The 21,298-nt window shown below is 43.1% G+C and overlaps 1 protein-coding gene across 6 annotated transcripts in view; it reads right to left on the reverse strand.

The window, feature by feature from the left end:
* Positions 1-9,948: 9,948 nt before the first annotated feature.
* The window catches only part of CARD11 (caspase recruitment domain family member 11), a 103,509-nt gene continuing 92,159 nt past the window's right edge, over positions 9,949-21,298 (reverse strand). For all 6 annotated transcript variants that reach the window (XM_086853634.1, XM_086853635.1, XM_086853637.1 and 3 more), the window contains 12 exons: positions 20,930-20,982; positions 20,255-20,387; positions 19,570-19,771; positions 19,008-19,134; positions 17,689-17,929; positions 17,181-17,277; positions 16,031-16,126; positions 14,958-15,090; positions 14,242-14,421; positions 12,962-13,086; positions 12,027-12,142; positions 9,949-11,466 (listed from right to left, as the gene is read on the reverse strand). In XM_086853634.1, the coding sequence (XP_086709760.1) occupies positions 11,262-11,466; positions 12,027-12,142; positions 12,962-13,086; positions 14,242-14,421; positions 14,958-15,090; positions 16,031-16,126; positions 17,181-17,277; positions 17,689-17,929; positions 19,008-19,134; positions 19,570-19,771; positions 20,255-20,387; positions 20,930-20,982 (1,708 nt within the window). In that variant the 3' untranslated portion in view covers positions 9,949-11,261. The remainder of the gene's footprint in view (positions 11,467-12,026; positions 12,143-12,961; positions 13,087-14,241; positions 14,422-14,957; positions 15,091-16,030; positions 16,127-17,180; positions 17,278-17,688; positions 17,930-19,007; positions 19,135-19,569; positions 19,772-20,254; positions 20,388-20,929; positions 20,983-21,298) is intronic.

Consider the following 21,298-nt stretch of genomic DNA (forward strand, 5'->3'; position numbering starts at 1 on the left):
TTCATATTGTAGGAAACAGTTGTGATACACTGAGGACTGAATAAAGCTATTCTATATCATAGTTCTGATGATGAAAGAGCTCAAAAAGAAAATGCTCAGATGTGTTTTCTTGAAACCATTTATGATGCTCAGAAGAAGAGGAGCTGTTTAGCTGATTCTTAAGCTATCACTGCCCATTCTGTTTCTGGCATGAAATCAGGAGAATGGTAACCATAAGCACCACTGACATATTCCAATCAAATAATCCCATGGAACCCTTTCTGAGAAAGTCTTCCAATTTCAGCACTGAGTGGTTATTCACTACTGGAAGGGAAAAGATAATTAACATTAAATACTGGTTTCAATAGAATTCTGTTTCTCACTGCTTCCCATCACTCTGGAGGTATCACTCTGATATTTTAATACCTTTTTTAATATTGCACCTTTTCGCTGGTGCTAGAGTAAGGCCTAGGGAGGTTAAGAAAAATGGTTTATGAAGTTTGCTTCAGATATGGAAATGTGAGGAGAGAGAGAAGAAAAACAGAGAACTTGAGTGAGGAACACAAAATGGATGACTAAGGGAGCTTTTGTGGCTTACAACACAGACCACACAAGTTTTGCAACTCAAAATATGAATCTGCAATTGGAGGATGATCAGGAAGGTGTGGGATGTGTAGTGGAAGTTCTGAGACATGGGGCTTGCAGCCAGTGTCACACCAATCAGGCAGAGTATGGAGAGGTGCTGAAAAATGCTCACACTTTTGACTTTACATTCATTTTACAGAAGGTAAATCAATATCTCTTCACCCCAGTGCACTTGTGTCATATGGCTTTCTGTTACAAGGTGACCAGGGCTCGGACATGTCTCTTCTGAACTGAAAACAGCTTAATCCAAAGGGATTTTTTTTCTGCAAAATATCTACAGCACTGAATACCTCATGCCATGGGGTGATGGGATCCAGCCCTGTATTTCATGTGCAACTTGACAATCAGCAATAGGAACTATTACTACTGAAAGAGTAAAACAGGCAAATTGAGTGGGAATTCAGTGCTACTTGCACTATTTTGTTAAAAGGGATAGTATTAAAAGGAGGTTTTCCAGACCAGAGGAGATTCTCAAAGACACAGGGGGGTTCTACTGGGAGCATGCTATAAGAAGTGGCTAATAGCAAAGGGTCTTCAAAAAATCCTTCAAAAAATTATTTCCCATGGAAGTGTTATTGTGGTGCACACTCATCTACCCAGCCTCACATGCCATCGTTGATTTAGGGACTCAAAGCTGTTTCCTGCTACCACTGGAGGGAGACCTTATTCCTTCAAAGAGATGTAAAACTTCTGCTGCCAGACTGCACTTCAGTAAGGAAGAGTGCGAAATAACCTGGAGAAATACAGCTGCTGAATTTGATCCAGGCTGGACACGGTAAATCACAGGTTCTAATAACAATAATAATGCAGCACGAATGAAACAGTGCCAGATTAACAGAGATACTTAATGTTTCCACTCTGATCAATATTGCTCGAGTGAGTCTGCTCCAGGTGTCTGAACTCAGTCCTGGTTAAATCCACCACCAGTGTCTGCACATTCTCCTCCCTCCCTCCTTCCTCACCCCCTCCCCTCACTCTCAGGCTGTGCTTGCAGATGTTAAATTCTCAAGCTGCTATTTCCTATCCCTTTATCTCACTGTGACCTTAAGTGTGACCAAAAAATGTTCCTGTCAATGGTATTATTTTCATTTTCACTTAACCTCTACTGGCCCAGTGGCCTATTTTACAATCATTCAATTACCCCCACTGCTGCTGAAAAAAACCCCCAAAAATCAGGGAGAAAAGAATTATTTGGTGCAGCTCAAGGTCATTGACAGCAGGAGGACAGGGAGCCATCAGGCAAGGTCCAAGTCACTCAGGCACTGTTGGCCCAGTGACAAGTGCATGGATGTATTCAGAGAGGGGCCAGGACATACAACTCAGCTCTAAAACCCCAAAGCTTCTGCTGGTGGAACAAAAGAAGCAGTCCTGCTATGAAGGAAAGAAAAAGGAGCAGTTCTCCTCAATGTCATATGGCATGTTCCCAAAAAGGATGATGTTGCACATCTCTGCATGGACTCATTCTGCTGGGTGGTGACACAGGCATGAGTTTGCACATGCACACACTCAATAACTCTGCATAAGTTACAAAACAGCATCTCAGCAAGATAAAACTCGTGATAAGAAAGAAATTCCTGTCTGAAGGACTCTCACATTTCCTGTAACAGTGAAGAGTCCACGGAAACTTTCAACTCAGCTGACTGTCTGTGGTTTGTGTTTTGAACTTTATTAATGACACGTGCTACCACCTGAGAGCTGCCTCCTCATTCTTCAACTAGGCTAATTCTAAAATTAGTGTAGAAAACAAAGCCTTTGTTAAACATATATTCTCATCACCTCCCCACTCAACTGCATCTGACACCTACAGTTGCAGCCAACCATGAGTTTCCTCTTGTACTCACTGAATGGGGCAATTTCAGAGTAAATATAGTTCAAACACATAAATCTCTAGAGTGAAATCCCTGCTGTGCTGAAAATAGGAGCTTCACCACAGATTTTGATAGTTTTTCAGTCAGTTTTAAAGTTGCTTTTGGTTCTCAGTGAGCCCTGTTACTAGCAAAGGGATGATTAATGTGATTTTACAACGTGTGCCACCCTGTGTCATCCTGCTGACCCACACGTCAGCTTCCATAAAGCACCACAGACCTCCTGACAGGAATCATCTGCTCTGCCCTCATGGCTTAGATGTGCTGGCTGGACACTGCAAGATGCAGCTTGTGAACAGTGACCTAAGACATTAGAGAAGAGAGGAAGGAGCAGGGAAAAATCCCATCATCACCGTCAGCTCCATTAATTTTACTGCAGGACAAAACCTCTCCCTGGTACAACCTGCTCATCCCAGCCTAAGCACAGGTGCCTGTTCTGCAGGTCTGTCCCTTCCAGCTGCTTCAGCTCCAGCAGTGGTTCTGGCCAGTGCTGAGCATTTGTAAGGTGTCATCTTGGAGAGGTAATTTGTGCTCAGTATCCATGATTCTCATGGATTTCCCTAGGACTTTACCTGCAGCACTTCACACACTGGTGGAGTCTCATTATCACAGAATTTCCGTATGCTGTTTTATAGCAGAGCAGGTCATGGCTTAGTTGCTGGAAGAACCCACTGTTCTGGCTATCACCACAGAAATAGAAAGAGCTGAAGAGAAGAGAAATTCAAATCCCTACCCCTACTGCACAGTGTAGTTCAATCTTCCTGAGGCACACAAAGTAAATAGTAGTAATAAAATGTGATAGGAAAATCAATTGGAACAAATGAAGCACTGTCTGTGCTGTATTCCAGCTCCTCTGTCCCATTGTTACCGCTTTGATTAATAAACAGCAATCTGATAATGAGCAAATCACCTCAGCACCAGGATATGGGGAAGCAAATGCTGCAGACAGGCCACGATGACAAAGCTGAATATTCCCAGTGTGTTTGGAAGGTGCTGGGCTGCTCCAGGAGGCTGGGTCAGAGACACCACGACCACCACAGGGCAGGCTCAGAGGGCAGAGATCCTTGGGAGAGGAGCTGTTGCAAGCCACTGGATTTGATGTTATATTTATAAATGTGCACTTAGAACCAGGCATCAATTTTTCACATTCATTTAATAGAAGTTTACCCCACTGCTTTTCTCTAGGGCGCAAAAATGAAGGCAGCAGCCCAAAATTGGTTCTTAAAACAGTATTTTAACAATACAGTAATGTTAGTATAAAGAACTCCAACTAGGTCAGAGCTGATATCCAGCTTAGTTTCTTTCTGGTGTGTATTTAGATGGAAAAGAAAGTTAATGGAATTGTGTCCGTTTCTGCCAGGAGTGAATCAGTTTAATTATGAGTTATTCTTTATTTCTTACTGTGTTTATTTCTTTCCTGCTCTTTCCAAATGTTCCTGTGGCCATGGTTGGAGATTGCCTCGTGCAGCCCTTCCTGAGCAGTGTCCTGATGTGCCCTGCTGCTTCCCTGAGCACTCTGTTAGGAGCTCTCTGACTGCTGCTCTTTGAGCAAGGGGTTGAACTTCAGCAAGTGGCAGTGCCCGTTTCTGTCTCCTTGCTGTTTTGCTAATGCCTTGGTAGATGCAATCACTGCAGGCTGTGCCAGAGATCCTTGTTAGTTCCTCACCTTTGTGAGCAAAAATTATCAGATTCACTGACATTTCAGACACAGAGATGAGGAGCAGTGTACATAATTGATGTGAGACCACTGGTTGCAGAGAATTTAAATCAGAAGTAGGGAGCTGTTGTCCAAAGAGCTGGATATACCCAGCACTTGTCATCAAGAAATAGTTCCAAGAGCCAACTGCTGACCATGAGGAGGCTTTTCTACCAATGTGTGAAAAAGAAATTATTTGGACAATAGATAAAGGAGAAATCTTAGTTCTCAAGTGGAATTTTTCCAGATGCTAAGGTGTTAAAATGGCTATTTTGGCAGGATGGCTGCTGTATCCGAGGGAGAGACAGAAGGAATGGTAGCTATTACTGCTCAGATTACTTTGCAGCAATTAATTCACATATCCTCTGAACACAGCAAGGGAAGCAAGCTACATCCCATGTCTCTTCCACATTCCATCCCAGCTCCACTGCTTTGCTCTACTTCCCATTTTCCCTGGTGGGAGCAGCCTGCTCCAGCCCCAGTTCCTCATCCCTGGGATGGTGCCCCTCCCTTCTGCACAGGCTCCTGACAAGGCTGCAGTGGATCTCTCCCGTGTTTCATCAGAACCTCTCACCTGCAGGCTGCTCCTGCCCTGCTGATGGGACTGGGGGCTGCAGGTCCTTTCCTGCCTTGTCTTTTCCAAAGCATAATGGGGATCCTCTGAAAAAGCCACCTCTCCATCTTTGTCTTTCTGCATCTGCACTTTGGAAGAAAATCAATATTGCTGTTTGTTGCTAAATTGTCAGACAGCTTTTGATGCTAATATCTGATGAAGCAGACACACTGTTGTAGATAGTTACTCTCAAACAGGTTCTCTATCATCTACCATCTGCTTTTAAAAGGTCTTTTTTTCCCTTTTTTCCAGTGACTAATGATGCATTTAACCCCGGAGAGCCTCTGATCTGAACATCAGACAGTTTCTGCAGCAGAGGAACAGAAAAAAGGAGGTGGGGGAGGGAGGGTGGATGAGCTTCCTGTTGTTCTAACTTGGCTTACTGGTAAGGTTCTCAAATCAAACTAGAAATCTCACCACTTAAGGAAAACCCCACTCAGACCCTTGATCCAGCTGCCAGATGGCCTCACCCTCCTGTCCAGAGCTGTGAGACAGAGCAGTGCAGCCCAGGGGAGCCAGGCTGTGCCACTGGCCCCTGTGACAGGTGCCCTCAGCTCTGTCACCTCCTGCATCCTACAGGCACTGACAACACCTTATTCTTAAAGAAGTGATAGCCATTTCCAGTTCTACAGGTGAAATCTGCAGGGATGCCAGGCCTTCTGTTTGCTTCTGCAGCCTCAAAATTTACAAGGAGTGAATGAAAAATCCGTAAGAAGGGTGAAGATTCCTCTGTGTTGGGGTCTGGGATTGTCCCTGAGGGTTAGACAGAGTTTAACAGAGATATCAAGTGTGATTTCTAAGAGCATGGAAGAATTCTGCAGTGCCTGAAATACATGGATGAAATCTCATGCCACAGTCTTTCAGCACAGCCTTGGCTGGATTAGGTTTTCTTCCCAGGAAAGAGCTGGGCAGAATGGTCAGCCCAGCTGCTGCAGGCACTCTGTGGGCAGGACTGGCACAGCAGGGTCACTGTCACTCCTGCCATGCCAGGATGGTGTCCCAGGCAATGACTGTACTGCCACCCAAGCTGCCAGTGCTCAAGAGCCCCTATTCACTGTGCCTGAACCAAAATTCACACTGGATTTGGTCTCCAAAACCAAAAGGCACATGGCCTTGATCATGCATGGGAGAGCCTCCTTTTTTTATTGCAGTTGAGTCTGGAAAAGCAGGAGGTTTTCCTGGAATTGTTGGATTGAAATTTTCCTGGAATTGACACCCATTCCTGAGCCTTGTGCTGCTCTGGTGAGCAACCTCAGGGCTGCACACTCCGAATCAGCCCCTGTGGTACACAGGGTGCAGAGCAAGCAGCTCTGGAAACTGAGAAGGGGAGGAAGGGGGGAGACAAAGTGACTTACAAGCAGTGAATCACAATCTCCTGTTTGATATCGTGTGTCTCTTTGTGAGGTTCTGTTCAATTCTCAGAGCTGAACAAGAGCAAAGGAGATGGAAACTGCACCAAAGGGGAACACATTGTCACGGTCTAAGCTGATTAAGGCTGAGTGACTTGGAATACACAATACAAATAACTGCAAAATCCTAGAATGCTGCTCTTCCAGAAGCCCTAAACTCCTGTGTCTTGCTTTTCCAGTCTCCAGGGAACAGTTTAACAACTGCTGCTTAGACAGCCCAGCCCAGGCAGGGCTGAAGAAGCTGCGAGCAGCTCCAGGGCTCAGCAGTGCCTGACTGCAGCCTTGTACTGAGCTCTCGAACCCTGGGCCATGAAAATAGCTTGGCACAAAGAATACAGAAACCTCTAACAGGTTTACAGGCATTTTTCCAGCTTTGGCATCTATCTCCACTTCAAGTTTGTAGGCACAAGTCTGCTTTGTGTGTGTTCCTACCCCCCTGCAAATTGTGCTGCCAGAGCTGTCTGTGCTGCAGCCGGACCGATTGACAGCTTTGCCTCCAGCCAGAATTCTGATTCAAAGGAATATCCAATTCTGTGTAATAAAGTTTGCATGAAATTTTTACCTGCAACAATTCCCCAATGTGCTGAACTGCATGATACTGACTTATACAATACATCATTTTAGCAGCAGAGTTAAACAAAATGCAAAGCCAGACTCAGTTTGATTTTTCTCTTGTGATCACAGATATTGTACCACATGTGAGAGCTGTAAGGCATTACTTCCATTATTTTGTAGTATTCAAACATTAAATACAACAAGTGTTTCAATAAAATCAAATGTTTAAACATAGAGTTTGAAAAATATTTCACCTATAAAAATTAAAAATTAACCCCAAAAATGTTTTCAGATAAAAGAATGAAAGTATGTGAAATATTGAAAATGACTACTTCAGTATTATTGAAATACTTTAAATTTTTTAAAAATGAAATGTTAGAATGGAAGAATTTCCATAGACATTTGATTTAGATGAAAACATATTTTCTAACAGAACAATATTCCATTGAAAAAAATTCCAATTGCATTTTCTAGTGGGCAATTTTTCAATGACATTTTCAGAAGAACAATCTGCATGTGAAAAATTTTCCAACAAGCTCTTGTGAGCTCTTAAAGGCAAGAAGAAGTAGTTTTCAAATAATCCATTTTGAAAGGCAGTTATTATTCTATGTTTTACACCTCTTACAGTAAAAGCAGCAGACCAAACACAGCGCAATTTCCAAGCTTTCTGTTACCTCCTTTCTAACTTAAAATACAAATTGCTGAGAAATTTCCCCAGACTTATATTAAAAGCCATGAGTGATTTTAAAATGGGGTGTGCTATGAATGTTGCTTACCTTAGGTAGGGATCCACACCTGGGATCCACACATGGCAGCCAGGCTGGAGCTCTGGTGTCCAAGCACAGCCTCCAGTTTCAACTCAACTCTGCAGCTTGAATTTCCCTCTTTAGACTGATTTTGAGAATGCATCTGAATTTTGGTGGTACCTGCAAGTCCAGTTATTGACCCCAAATCTCAGATCAAGTGCTATCTAAAATACAGAAACAACCAAAGAATAAATCAACATTAAACTTGTCCCATCTTTGATGAGATCGGGTGGAGAATCTGATTGAGATTCCATTGTGACACTATTTACAGGGAACATTTACAACATTTCCAATTCTCATTTTGTTTTCTTAATTGCTGTTCCCAGTTTTTCAACCACACAACCCCTACTGAAGCTGGCTACGCCTGCTGAGCTTTTGTACATGTGCTGAGCCCAGGTTTGTGTATCTGGGATGTGCATGTGAGGAGGGTGATACCTCACAAGGGAGATTTAGCAGAATGGGAAATACCACAATGATCTACAGCCCAAATTCTGACTCTGCACTTCAAATCTGCTGGTTCAGGACTTGGAATCCACACTGATTCAGGCACTCTGATGTTCAGGGAAAATGATGGCCTCTTTTCAAGATCTGAATGTATTTCAGAAGGTGCAGGGGTTCATTTCCTTCAGTTGAGAGGGACAGCTCTTGGCTCCAGAGCAGAGGCACCTCCCAGCCAGTGTAAATGACAGAAGCCGCTTTGGGCTCCTTTTGCAATGCCACCACAGCCATGGATCTGCTCTTGGACTTCACACCCAAAAGTCAAGAGGGAATAGAGTTTTCAATCCTCTTCCACTGAGCCACAGAGAGATGAGGTTTGTGCAAGGTACAGCACTCAGCTGTGCCATGAACTGCACTGGACAGGGTCTGGTTGTTTTGCATCACAGGAGCAGACAACCACAATGCCCTGTAGTGTCTGCAGAGCTGGGAATTTACAGAGGCACTTGGACATGAAAAAAAAGTCCACTTCATGTATCCATTCCTCTCTTGTTTCACAGAAATAATTAGATCTCTTGTTCTCTGCCACTTTTCCCATAAGGTGGTTTAGCTGTCCTAAATTACAGATCAAAGAGCTAAATGCTAAAGGCCAGGCTAATTCTCTTGTTTCTGGCTGTAGTCTATGAAAGCCCCAGACAGTTCAGAGGGCAATTCATCTCACCCTTAGATAGCCATCTCCAGTAAGGCAGAGAAACAGCTCTTTGGAGGAGTATCTCTGCTCACTGCAAAGGAGCCTCCTCCAGAGTTTGGCATATGCCTTTCCTGTGCTGAAAGTGAAGTGGGACAAATCACATCTGCAGCTTTGTCCATGCAAAGAGGCATAAAGCTGTGGGGAGAGGAGATCACTGCAGAAACAACCCCAGCATTCTGAGACAGACCATCCCCTCTGCCCCACCTGCCATCTGTTGCAGCCATTCCAGCAGATGGTAGCGATCCCTGTGGCACAGCCAGTGGCACACGGACATCCTCCACGCGCTGCCCGGTGAGCAGTCAGCTGCTGGCTCCTGGAGGCATCTGACGCTGACCTGGCTGAACTTTTTGCTGAAGCAGCTGAGAAATGTTCCTGCAGTCCCTCCCATTGCTCTGCTGTGGACTCAAAAGCTTTCACAAGAGGGGCAGGAACAAACCACGGGCAGCTGTTACACAAGGTTGCATTATCAGGACATTAGAAATGAATGCAAAATGCTCCTGGAAGGCTTAATTCTTCCAACTGATGCTTTCTGATTTCTGCTTGAGCTACATATTCTCTGAAGAATCATCCAATTTGTTCTATATATACCCCAACTGGTTGTTATTCTTTGCCCTGGAGGGAGTTGCAAATTGTGTATGCAGCCTGTCCTTTTTGTAAAGAGATTGCACATGGAAGTATCCCCCTGCTTGCACAGTCCAAGCAGATGGCACTGGGCAGGTAAAGAGCTATTCTCTGAGAAGTGCTAGCTATGAGCATTCTTTCAAACATTAATAACTTGAGAAACACAGCAGCAGCAATTAGATGTAAAGTGACATAAATTACTTCTCGAAGATTCCATTAGTTAAAAAATTATGTGCATAAAAGAGAAGAGCATAAAAGAAAAAAGAGCATAAAAGAAAAGTATAGTCCCACAAGCCAACATGAGCTGACCCAGTCTACCTGAGAGACACCCACAGCAGAAGTTTGTTGTAAAGGCAAGGGAGCAGCTAATCTAGTGAAGGCAACCAGGCCAGATGTTCTGTTTAGATTCTGATTGTTTTTTTTATTGTGGGCTGCTGTACATGAGTCCACAGCACCAAGATGGGGGACTGGGAATGAATGCAGAAGGAAAGGAAATTTGTTATTAAATGCATCCTTAAAAGAGAGGGATATGGCAAGGAATGAAGGATCTAAGGACAATGGGATGGACCACTCTTCATCTGTAGGTCAATTTTTATTGCATTTCAGATCAGCAATTGCGCGAGTCATTATATTCGGGTCAGTTTTATTGGATCAATTTGGCAATCTCAGTACAGCGTCTAATGTCGAGAGGAAAGATTTCAAAGACTCAAGAGATTTAGGAGTCTAAGTCACACTCATGAGCAGTGGAACTTAAACTGTCTGAGGACTTAAGTGCTTTTGAAAATGGGACATGGTCTCCTCAGCTCTACACACACTTCTGGAAGCATTATCCCACTTGGCCACAGCACAGCGTGGTGCCCGCTGGTCTCCTCGCTGTCAGTCACGGCACACGGGTCAAGGACTGAGTGGTTCACAGCAATTACTGGCTTATGAAATTCTCCTTTCCTACTAAGAATAGTCCCTCCTGTCGAGAGCAGGCATGTTGGCAGGCAATGATGTTGTAGAGAAATATTTCAGTGAGGAAACAGAGAAACCTGTTGTCCGAAGAAGACACTGTGGCATTTTCCGTGAGTTAAAAAAAATAAATGTTAAAACCTGAGAGATGTACAGATGAATGTGATGCAGAGGCAGGGATAAACTAAATGAAACGTTGGCAGATCTGGAAAGATCTGATGTGCCACTGGGACAGTGAAGTCTGTTTCCTGTAAGCACCAGGACTACAAAGGAAACCTGCAAACTGTTAAATAAAAATGGGGTTTCAAAAGGAAGAGAAAATTTTCATTTTAGTTAATGCCAGGAGGAATAGATATTTTCTTCTCTTTTGATTAAAATGGCTGTGGAGAAACAGGTCTACAGAGCTGCTCTCGCCATCAGCAGTTGTGTTGCTGCTGCTCCCAGCCAGCCTTCAGCTTCCTCAACTGGGTATGTTCAGAATCTCACCTCAGGGGGGTGTGGGGCACATCTCAATTCCACATCCTGGAGCCCAGTCCCCGTGCCTTATCCCTTTCAGATTCCATTTATTTGGTCTCATCAGATGTTTTCAATGAGACAAAAGAGATCCATATTTTGAACATAATAAATTACCCCAAGCTCCCTCTCAAGATCTTTGTCCTCATGTGTTAAACAGGTGCTGTCCCTTAAGAAATGCCAGTGGATCAGGAATTGTGGTGGTGGCCCCACAGCCTGGATCTCAGCATCTGAGAGTCTGGCTCTTCAACACAGCTCCAGTCCCGTTCCAGACATGCATCCTGCCAGCAGGAAGTGCCCAGCCAACAAGGGTGAAACAGGAGTGAGCTCTGGGCACCTAACCAGAGACTTCTGTCAACCCCTGCTCCACCTGGATATGTCCTTTCCTCACCAAAGAGCTCCTTGTTACTTGGGGCTTTTTATAGCTGATCTTCATCTATCCAGACGGTTTTCCGCTGCTCTTCCCCGATCCTGTCCTTTATTGTGCGGATAAGATCCTCAATGCTGCTCCACGCCTCTGACTCCACAGAGGCATAAAGGCAAGGCAGTGCTTCCAGTTCTTTCTCTTTCAGGCGGCACATCCGTAAAAACTCATCCTCAGTCTCCGGCTTCGGCAGCAGTTTCCTGTATCAAATGAGCAGACCAAAAATAAATGTCTTGCATTTTAAGTTAATCCTGTAGTCCCAGCTGTCCCATCAAGAATTTATTTTCTTGTAACTACTTACAAGCAATAAAAGCAGTGAGTAATGCAGCCACATCAGGTCTACCATCCCCTTACCTCCATGCTGCCCCCAAGGAGAAATATTTGCTATGGGGAAACAATTCAAGAGGATTGAATGGAGGGAGAGTGCAAGTGTTTACGAGCGCTCCTCTTCCAGCTTGCATTACCTTAAGAAATGCTGTGGGAGTGCTGAGCATGGAGAAAACCACATTTTCTTCTGTCTCATCCTCCCACAATGCTCATTGCCACCAGTGACAGTGAAAGAGTGCCAGATTTGGGGAATTCCTGCTTTCTCTGGTTGTTAGATTTCAGGGAGGAGTCATGGGAGGAAAGAGTGCACATAGAAGTAGCAGATGGAGAGGGATGAGGTTCTTTATTTCTCTCAGTGAGAACATTATAGGACTCAAGAATTATTCACTGAATAAGACGGAATATCAAATATGCAAAAGGTTTGACATGTTACCTGAACCTCTTGATGTTTTTCTCTGAGACTCTTATAAAGAGAACAATAGGATATATCTTGGCTTTGATTAAATCCTTCGTGCAGCTTATTCCAGCTTCCAAGAGACAATGCTTGTTCTAAAAACAAAGTCATAACAGTGTCACAAAGGAAAATTCATTGCTGTGGAATCTCAAGATAACGATACCTATCCCTTATGGGGTCATTTGGAAAGCACTCTATTTACCATTGTACTGATGTAAAACCTTTTAATCAAATATACATTTAAAGTCCAGCTCCTCCTACTGTTTTAAAACTAGTCAGTCAAATAACAGCTGAGCTTAACAGCTTTCTAAAAAGGTTTAAAATGGAAATGGATTGCTCTATAGATGAAGAATATGATAAAACACCAGTTTTACATATAGACACAAACACACAGACTTGCTTTTTGCTCAGAAAGAACATCTACTGCAACTACTTGTGAGACAAAAAAACATCACTTTAATTCTCCTTTTTTTTTCATGCTGTGCATCAAATCTACTCTACTTGACATCAGATCTGTGTCTTGGGCATTGTAATCTTTGTTCTTTACACCCCTGTGTCTGGGTTTCAGGCTTCCCTTTCCTTTGTCTAGGTCCTTGTATTTCTTTCTCGTGTATTCATATATACTTATGATATGAAAAGGAAATGAATAAAGGATGGAGCACAGAAAATGAAAGGATATTTAACTGCATCTATGTGGGTCATCACAGGGAATGAGGGGGAATACAAAAGAATATGGCTGAGGATGTGAAAGAAAAGGAAAAGTAAGTGCACAAATAAAAACCATTTGGGGGAACAAATAAAAATCTGAGATTGAAGAAAGGCAGGAGAGAGAATGTGCAACTGTAAATTGGCCAGTCTGTTATCCAAGACATTGCAGAGGTTCACAGAGAAGGGACACAGAGCACTGTGAGCACCTTGAGAGCAACAGCCTCGATGTTGGCAGGTACAATACACTCGTATGTGTTCAGATTCTTCTCTCTGCTGAAGATGACTGTCTCTGTCCTTTGCTTCCTTAAGAACTCTTCCTTTGTTACAATATCTAGGAGGAGATGTGGATGGGGACAAAATCAAATTTACAGCAGCAGAACACATAGAAAAGTATCCAGTAGTACTTTACATGGGATGTGAGGATGGTTCAGGGAAGGAGGATGAGCAATGAATTGTCTTAACAGCTGCCTCATTTCTTCCATTGAATTCAATTAAAGCCTAATCTGATCACAGCTGAGCATCTCAGCTATATCCTGCACCAATGAGTCCTTGGGCAATTACTACAATGCTATGAAGGCATTAAATTAAAACAGTAAATACAATTCCAGCACCTAATGTTATATAGTAACTGTTCAGCAATGGAGAATGCTGAGAAGTGCTAAAAAAAGGTGGCCTCTTCAGTACAGGATCCTAAAATAAGGATTTAGTGTTCCAACATTTGTGTTTAAAGTTTCAAAAAAATTTGGCTTAGGTTGCAATGTGTGATACCAGCCCCCTTGTGAATTGCAGCTCTACATCAAAGCTTTTGTTTTATGTTGCAAGACAGGGGATATTTATTATAATACTTAACTTCTCAGTTTCTCTGTCTGCATGACTGTAAGGCTGCATACTATGCTGTGGGTATTCAATATTAGTGTAAAAATGAAACGTCAGCTCTGTTTAATGCTGGGTTGTATACAATCCTGCCCTGCAGCCATCACGGCACTGCATACTGCTTTAATAGTAAATACTTAGCATGGAAGAAAATCAGTCTTTCCAGTAGATCAAATGCACAATCTTCACAGCTTGGATGAGACAGAAACCTAAAGTCGCTCTAGGGAAGATATTCCTCATAATAGCAAATACTAGAAACAAATTAATCAAAATTTCACATTGCCTAGATATGCAGTATGCAAACAGTATGCAAACAGAAAGAGCACTCACAGCATTTCAGTCTCTGAGGGGCAGCCTAGCAACCACACAGCATACACATGGATAATATTTATAGACACAGAATCTCATAACCATGTGTACTGGCTGTCTCAAAAACATTCAAATATCCCAGATAGTCTCAAAAAGCAGGATTTACAGCTACACATCACTCTGATGTGACTTGAAGTACCTCAAGCAGCCCTCGCATGTGCATTCCCCTACGTGTGCATGCATATATATGTTCGTATTTCCAACACTGAGGGCTGACAGTCATGGCCCTCTCTTATCCCATTACCTGGCTTGCATATGTTGAATTCCAGGGCACCTCCAGAGTTGAGAAGCTTCTGCACCAAGGGCTTGGCCAGCATGGTGGGGGTGAACAGCACGGGGCGCCTGCGCTCGCAGTGGATGGGTCTCACCAAGCTATAAGGGATCAGACTGAGCCTCTTATCGATTTCACTCTCGGAATCCACATCTGAGCAAAGAACAAGACATTTATCCTCTGGGTTCTTCTCCATCAATATTGGGAGAAAAGAAAGGAGGCACACATGAACCAGAAATTACATGGTTAGTCATATGTGGTCCTTCCCTTTCATTGGGGTTGTCTTTACTATACTCACAGCACTATGATGTCCAACCTGATACTAAATAATTCAACTGCCTTTTGCTTTCAAGAGATTATTTCTTAACCTCTTCAACTCAACATTTGCTTGGAGACTTTCTGCTTGTTAGCTTGACTTACTCCAAGTTAAATGTTTTGGAGCAAAAGGCAAGAAAGCACCTAGGAAGAACTGCAAGCCAAACAGGACATTTCAGTGTTCTAAAACTGCCTGTGAAGGCTCAGTGCCCCAAGCACTTAGCAAAATCAGGTTTGGTTACAATTGCTGTTGAACTTTTGCAGAGTTGACTACAAATGTAAGACCTGTGATATATTTTGCAGCCATGCTGCTCTGTAGATGTTTATGTAGGCCTTTGTGTCAGTGCTGTGTAAAAGCTATTTTAGATTTGTACCTTCCAGTTTATCAGGCAGCTGCTTCTTCCCTTCGGATGAGCTCAGTGCCAGGCCCGAGGGCCAGCCTGTGACAATGCGGACCCGCTCGTTGCTGTTCATTCGTTTGTATTTGTTCTCAGACCTACTGACAAACTGAAAAGGTGAACAAAATAAGGAGAGATTTGAGCCTCATTTCTTGCATTATTTATACTCCCATGTATTCATCAGCTGACACTCATTACCGATGAGATCTGAATCATTTGTGTCTATCAAAGACAGGACTCCATGGATCTGTGGACTGAATTCTAAGACTCTTTAAATATCATAGATCTGTTTCAGAGCCTGTGTTAATCCCCTTTGGGGTTTGTTGTTTTGTTCTCTGCTCTTAAGAGGCATCTTTTCCCTTCACAAAGCTCCCTGCTACCACCAGCACAAGCACTGATGTGTACATCATACCCAGAATATGTGCACTAATGTATCACAGGTTATACCCAAACTGCCTCTTCTTTGCTCTACCAGAGAGACTTAAAAACTCCCAAATGGCATCTTTTTAACAGTCATTTTACATGAGAAATAGGGTTTGTGTTTTCCTTCCTCATCCACCTGCCTATTCCTCTATCCAAACATTAACTCCTCCTCCTGTGTATTTGCTAACCTTTCCCAAACACCTTCCTTCACAAAGCTTTATCTTGTACCCACACAGTCTGTCATGCTCAGAGTCACTGGCCCACAATTAAAGGACTATTTTCTGATGGAGCCCTATCTCAGAGACTTGAAGATTTGATCCAGCCCATCGGATTTGTCTTTATGGTAAAAACAAAGCACATTTCAGCCTCTGATGGCAGATGTGTGGGATTCCTCAAGGTACATCCATAATGGAAGCCATGCTCTTTAAAACAAAGACCCCACATCACAACAGAAAACACAACCCATCCTTCTCCTTCATGCATTAAATCTCTTTTTGATAGGAACAAATTCCGATACAACCTCTAGGCCTGAGCTGGGATTTCTGGGTGAATTAGGATAGCCTGAGAATATCTACTGTTCAGATCCACTATTTCAGACATTGCACTGAGGATTTGAACTTTATTACCTGTAAAATCTGGCCCAAAAGAAAGCTTGCTCTGGATAGGCGAGGGCTGGTTTTTGTGTCGTTCTGCAGGGCAGGCTCCTCTGGCTGCAATGTATTCTAGTAAAAATAACATAGGAGTTTTTCTCCCTCCCCCTCTTTTTTGTGTTTTTCAATCATAACATTTGAGAAACAAAAGATTTTTAGATATTTTATATTTCCAATAAAAGGAATAGTGATTGATACCTATCCCAAATACAATGTTCTAAACAAACAGTGGACATTGCATGGCCTGTGCTGACAAACACTGCTTTTTTCACTGCTCTTCTCATTCCTTTGTTCATAGACTGCTCTCCACATCTAAGAAAAAGATAATTTCTGCACCAAGAAAGAGCATGCACAGCTTTTGCTTTCACAAGCACCTCTGCCAGTGATGTCTGTCCCTTTGATCAGTGGGGCTGGGAGCACAGAAGGAATGTGTGACATTTAACCTTGACTGAAATCAAGCACAAGCACTGTCTACCTGTCTCTGCAAAACTTAGCAGCATGAAAAGTCTCCCAGACTCTAAAAATAACTTACAGTAACTAATACACCAGGAAGGCAGTTTTAATTATGTAAAAATGGAATTTGGAGGTCTAAAGAAAGAAAAATCAAATTGCTGCAATGATGGAAAATGAAAAATTAGAAGGGCTGTTGTGTGTGAAGGCCTGATAATCCCAATTCTCTCCACAGCATCCACACTAGAAGAGAAAGGTCTTTCTGAAGTGGGACAACAGACTCTGTGGTTTAGAGGCTTATTCACAATAGGAGAGAAATAATTCTGATTATTAACTGCAAGGACACAGCTTCTTCTTCACGTGTACATGAAGATGCATTAAACATTTACAGGCAAAGAAGCATGAGAGGTAAATGGAAAATAAAACACAGAACAGAGTTTGGACTTTTAAAGTGTAGTCCCTCCCAGCTGGAAGGGTTAATAGAGAGCCAGATCTGGGTTCATTCCCAGGGACATTATTATTTAAAGCAAACAGAAGGTGCCCATTGCCTGACACAATCAAAACCTACAGATAGTGTAAACAGGAATTTCTTTAAAATTATTATTAAAAATGAAAAATGAAAAAGCAGCAGCAGGGGAGTATGAGGTGTTAAAAGACTTTGTTTGTAGATATTTACCCGCAGTGCCCGAAGGGTGTTGTAGGAGTTTTCTGGCTCGTCTTTGCTTCCTCTGTGCATCAACCGCTGCAGCTTCACCAAAAGGAGTTGCTGGGCTCTGAAAAAAAGGACAAAATCATACAGATCAAGATATTTTGAAACCACTCACAAGAAAGCTGGATTGCAATGGGTCTGTGCCTACAGAAAAGATTAAATAGAAATAGCGGTGAGGACTGACTGAACCATGCAGTAAAAGCAGGAACGAAACAATACAAAGGACTGCAGTGCAGTTAAGGATTAAAGAATATCCATGGAATATTTGTATATGGTACTTTTTGAGCAACCCACTTTATTTTTATTTTTTCAGGTAGCATCTGGAATCTCCATTCTTAAGTTTTATAGCTCATACTACAATTTAACATCCTATCTCAAAATTTAAGACATAGACACCTCTTTCCTTACAGCAGTAATTAAGTTCCCTGTTTCTAGATGCCTGTTCTCAGTGATGGTCACTCAGTATCACTCTCACCTGCTGTAGCTGGGAATGGTCCCCATCTCCAGGTCCCTGTCAGTGAAGGGATCCACCCTGGCACACAGCCACTCACACCTGCCCTGGTACATGGTGTCGAGAATGTGGACGATCTCATCACATTTCACTGACAGGGAGCAGCAGTCCAGCTGGCTGGAGATGTTCAGGTTCAGGCGGATGTGAAAGGAGTCCCCCGAGGTGATGAGCCCTTCCTCCAGCTCCGACAGCAGCTTGCGGTACCCTGCAGGGAGGGAAGGGGTGAGGCAGGATCCCACACTCTGCTCTTGCTGCATTCTCTCTGGGAGAAGCCACAGCACGAACTCCTGAGGTTCCTCTCAGAGAGGTTTGTACTTCCAGAGCGCTGCTTGCAGTAGCTCCAGCAAGATGATGGGCCTGCATCTCAGAGACACTGATGGGGCACTGACTCAGGGACAGCCCAAGCTGCTGCTGTCAGCTCTGTGGGAATATTCTCATTATAATGCTACTTTTAGGTAACTCCATTCTCAGTACTCGCCACATGACCTGTAGAACAGAGAACTCAGCAAAGACACAGACACAGCCATAGCTCTGCCCTCTAAGTACCATGTGAGTTCTGCTAGCAATTTTAATGACAAGCTATTCCCCTTATTATTAGCTCTAATTGGCACTCCCAGAATCTATAACATGCTTTAACTGCAGTTAAGTGATGCTCAAAAATTTGCAATAGTCTTTCCTACCACTGAAAACTTCAAAGAAAATCAAAGGCATCACTTCCTGCGTGATCTATGCAGCTGAAATTCTCTAACCAACATAAAATCATGAATGCCCATTTATACACATCAGTAAAGAATGGATTTTGGAATGTACTTTTTGATCCATAACCTGAAATTATCATTATAGAACCTGAACACTAAAATCAAATTCTGTTCGCCACACATGAACTCCAGATGTTAAAGATAAGATAAAGCCACAAAGGTAATAAACAGGGCAACTCCATCAGGTAAATGCTAAATCGACCAGCTGCATAAAGATCATTCAGCTTGCCACATTGTATTGCAGAAAACTGTACATAAAAATAAGCTAGAGCATGTTTCATGAGTCATGTTGCTATTGGCCACCATGTAAATTTTTCAGAATCCTGTTGACAAGCACATGTTGTTTTTCTCCTCAGATACCAGGCTAAAAGCTGAAGCAGTTCCACAGAGGAGCTGTAATTAACATCAGTGGCATGCTCCAGATTTATCCCAATATAAAGATATGGTGGTCCTGTCATTCTCTTCCAGACAAGTTGCTATAAAAGCCCTGAGACTAATTGAGATAAGAAATATTTTTGGTCTTACCTTCATGATTTGATTTATATTGGAGTGTTACTGGACCACTGCACCTCTGAATTGTCCAGTGAACTTCTTCCTTTGTGCAAGTATCCAAAGGAACACTTTGATTTTCCCCTTTAATGCAGCCCTCCAACTAGATATGAAAGACATATTACTCTCCAGTGCAGGTTCAATCTCTGAGTCAATTAAACCATTTTTTTAAAGTGCCATGATCTTTTTCTTATTAAACAATGCAGACACTTTGTTATCAGGATGTATATTATATCCTAATTATATAATTCTTTTTCTCTCAAATTAGGAATGCTAGCAGTCAACAGAAATGCAGCACTTGGGCAATCCCAGGCTTCCCTGGGAGTAAGAAGTGCAGGAATATAAATTGTGAGGGGGTGTTTTTTCCTCTTGGAGGCATTTAAACAGGAAAATGGTTTGGGAGCATTGGCAATGGAGGGAAAACTAGGTAAAGAGAAACTTGGCATAAACACTGTTGAATTTGGCTCATGGGATGCCAGGGACAGCACAGGTGGGTGGGCAGACCCCCAGTGCAGCTTGGTGACGATTTCATGCTCACCAGGAGGATCTGGTGTCCCTCCCGAAGGCCAGCTTTCTCTGCAGGGGAGCCTGTCTTGACAGAGCTGACGAAGCTGCCTTTGTCATTGCCCCCGAGCAGGGTGATCTCGGAGTTGAGGCTGTCCCCGTTGAGTGTCACGCGCTGGATCGTGTGACACGAGCTCCTGATGTGGCCCACGGATGTGACAGAGGGACGGAAGGGTCTGTGTCCATGAGAGGAAGGCACAATTGGTTATCTCACTCTGAGTTAAATGCATGCAAGAGAAATGAGAGATATACAAATAAACTTCTAGCATTATCAAGCACTGGGATCTAAGGACTCCAAAAGAAATCCTCCTCGTTACTGCATCAGTCCTGGAGAAGAGCATCTGGATTGCTCCCAGTGCATCTCTGAAAACTCAGTGTATAACAGCTCTCCACTCAGCAAGCTCTTGCAGCAAGATAGCAAGATCACAAGGAGAAATTGAAGCCTTTAGAACATTTTGTCTGCCTTGAAGTTTTTGAACTTTCAGGATGACCTTCACGGGTTTACAGTACATGAAAGGGCTCCAAGATAACGTTATACTGCTGCCACTATAATCACTTCTGCTGTTATAACTTCAGCAACTAATAAATAAATAGAGAGTTTCTACCACAGCACCCTTTCCTCTCAGTCTATAAGGGAAGTAAACTGGCATCTCAAATACCTTTCCAGTGAGAACTTTCTAAATATGGAGTTGACATGCTCAAGCTCATAGGCATCCAGGCCTTCTGACTGATGAGAAGAAGAGGAAGAGTGCACTGAAGGAGCTCCATGTGACTGCCTGTCGTGACTGTCATCTGGAAAGAGTAACAAGAATTATAACAAGTCCTAGATAAAATGACGAAGATGGAAAAGGGGAAAATGAATTTTAATTGATCCCAGACACAGCTGAAGTAGGAAATTCTTCTCGCAGAGGTATGATTAATATCCATAGGATGTGTCACAAGGAATGCCACTCTCACAGAACAAGAAGTGGAAAGGGACCTCTGGAGACTGTCAAGTCAAAGGTCAGTGCAGGGTCAGCTCAAGGAGATTGCTCACGACTTTGTCCAGCTGGGTTTTGGTATCTCCAAGGATGAAGAGTTTGACTAAAACTCTCTGGACAATCCTGTTCCAGTGTTTGACCACCCTCATGGCAACAAAACGAATCCTTTTCCCACTTAGCTCTTCAGGAGTGACTGCTTTCCCCTTCTCACTGACCCTTTGTTTTCTTGATTTACTCTCAGGCTTTGTGTCCCATTTACTTAGAGCAGGGCTGATTATCTGACAGTCTCTGTAGCTGGGGAGTTGATCATGTATTAGCTCATAATTCAATTATACATGATATCCTCTTGCTTACCATCCAGCTCCAAAGCATCACATCCAAAGCTGTCATTGTCCTCTTCAGCCAGGCTGGAATTAAAAACAAAGCATGAGATAATGGAAGAGAGACAAAGCTGAACACTTCCAAGCTTTCAGCAGATTGCCAGCTTCAGTAGATTTCATTAAGCTGTGAAGGAGGAACTTCTGTGAAAAAGGAAGGTGTTGGAGGTGTTGCATCAGGCAATGGGGCAGCTGTGAAAAAATAAGTAAGTAACATCCATCCTTGAGGGTCCAGAGAAGACACAGAAAAGGGCAGAAGACATGTGTCAGCCAGCATGGGAAGCAGCAAGAAGGTTCAGAAGGAAGAACTGCCGAGAGCAATGAGGGAATGCAGATTTTGCTGAGG

The sequence above is a fragment of the Cyanistes caeruleus genome, chromosome 17, assembly GCF_971803275.1.
Source record: "Cyanistes caeruleus chromosome 17, bCyaCae1.hap1.1, whole genome shotgun sequence".
NCBI lineage: Eukaryota > Metazoa > Chordata > Aves > Passeriformes > Paridae > Cyanistes > Cyanistes caeruleus.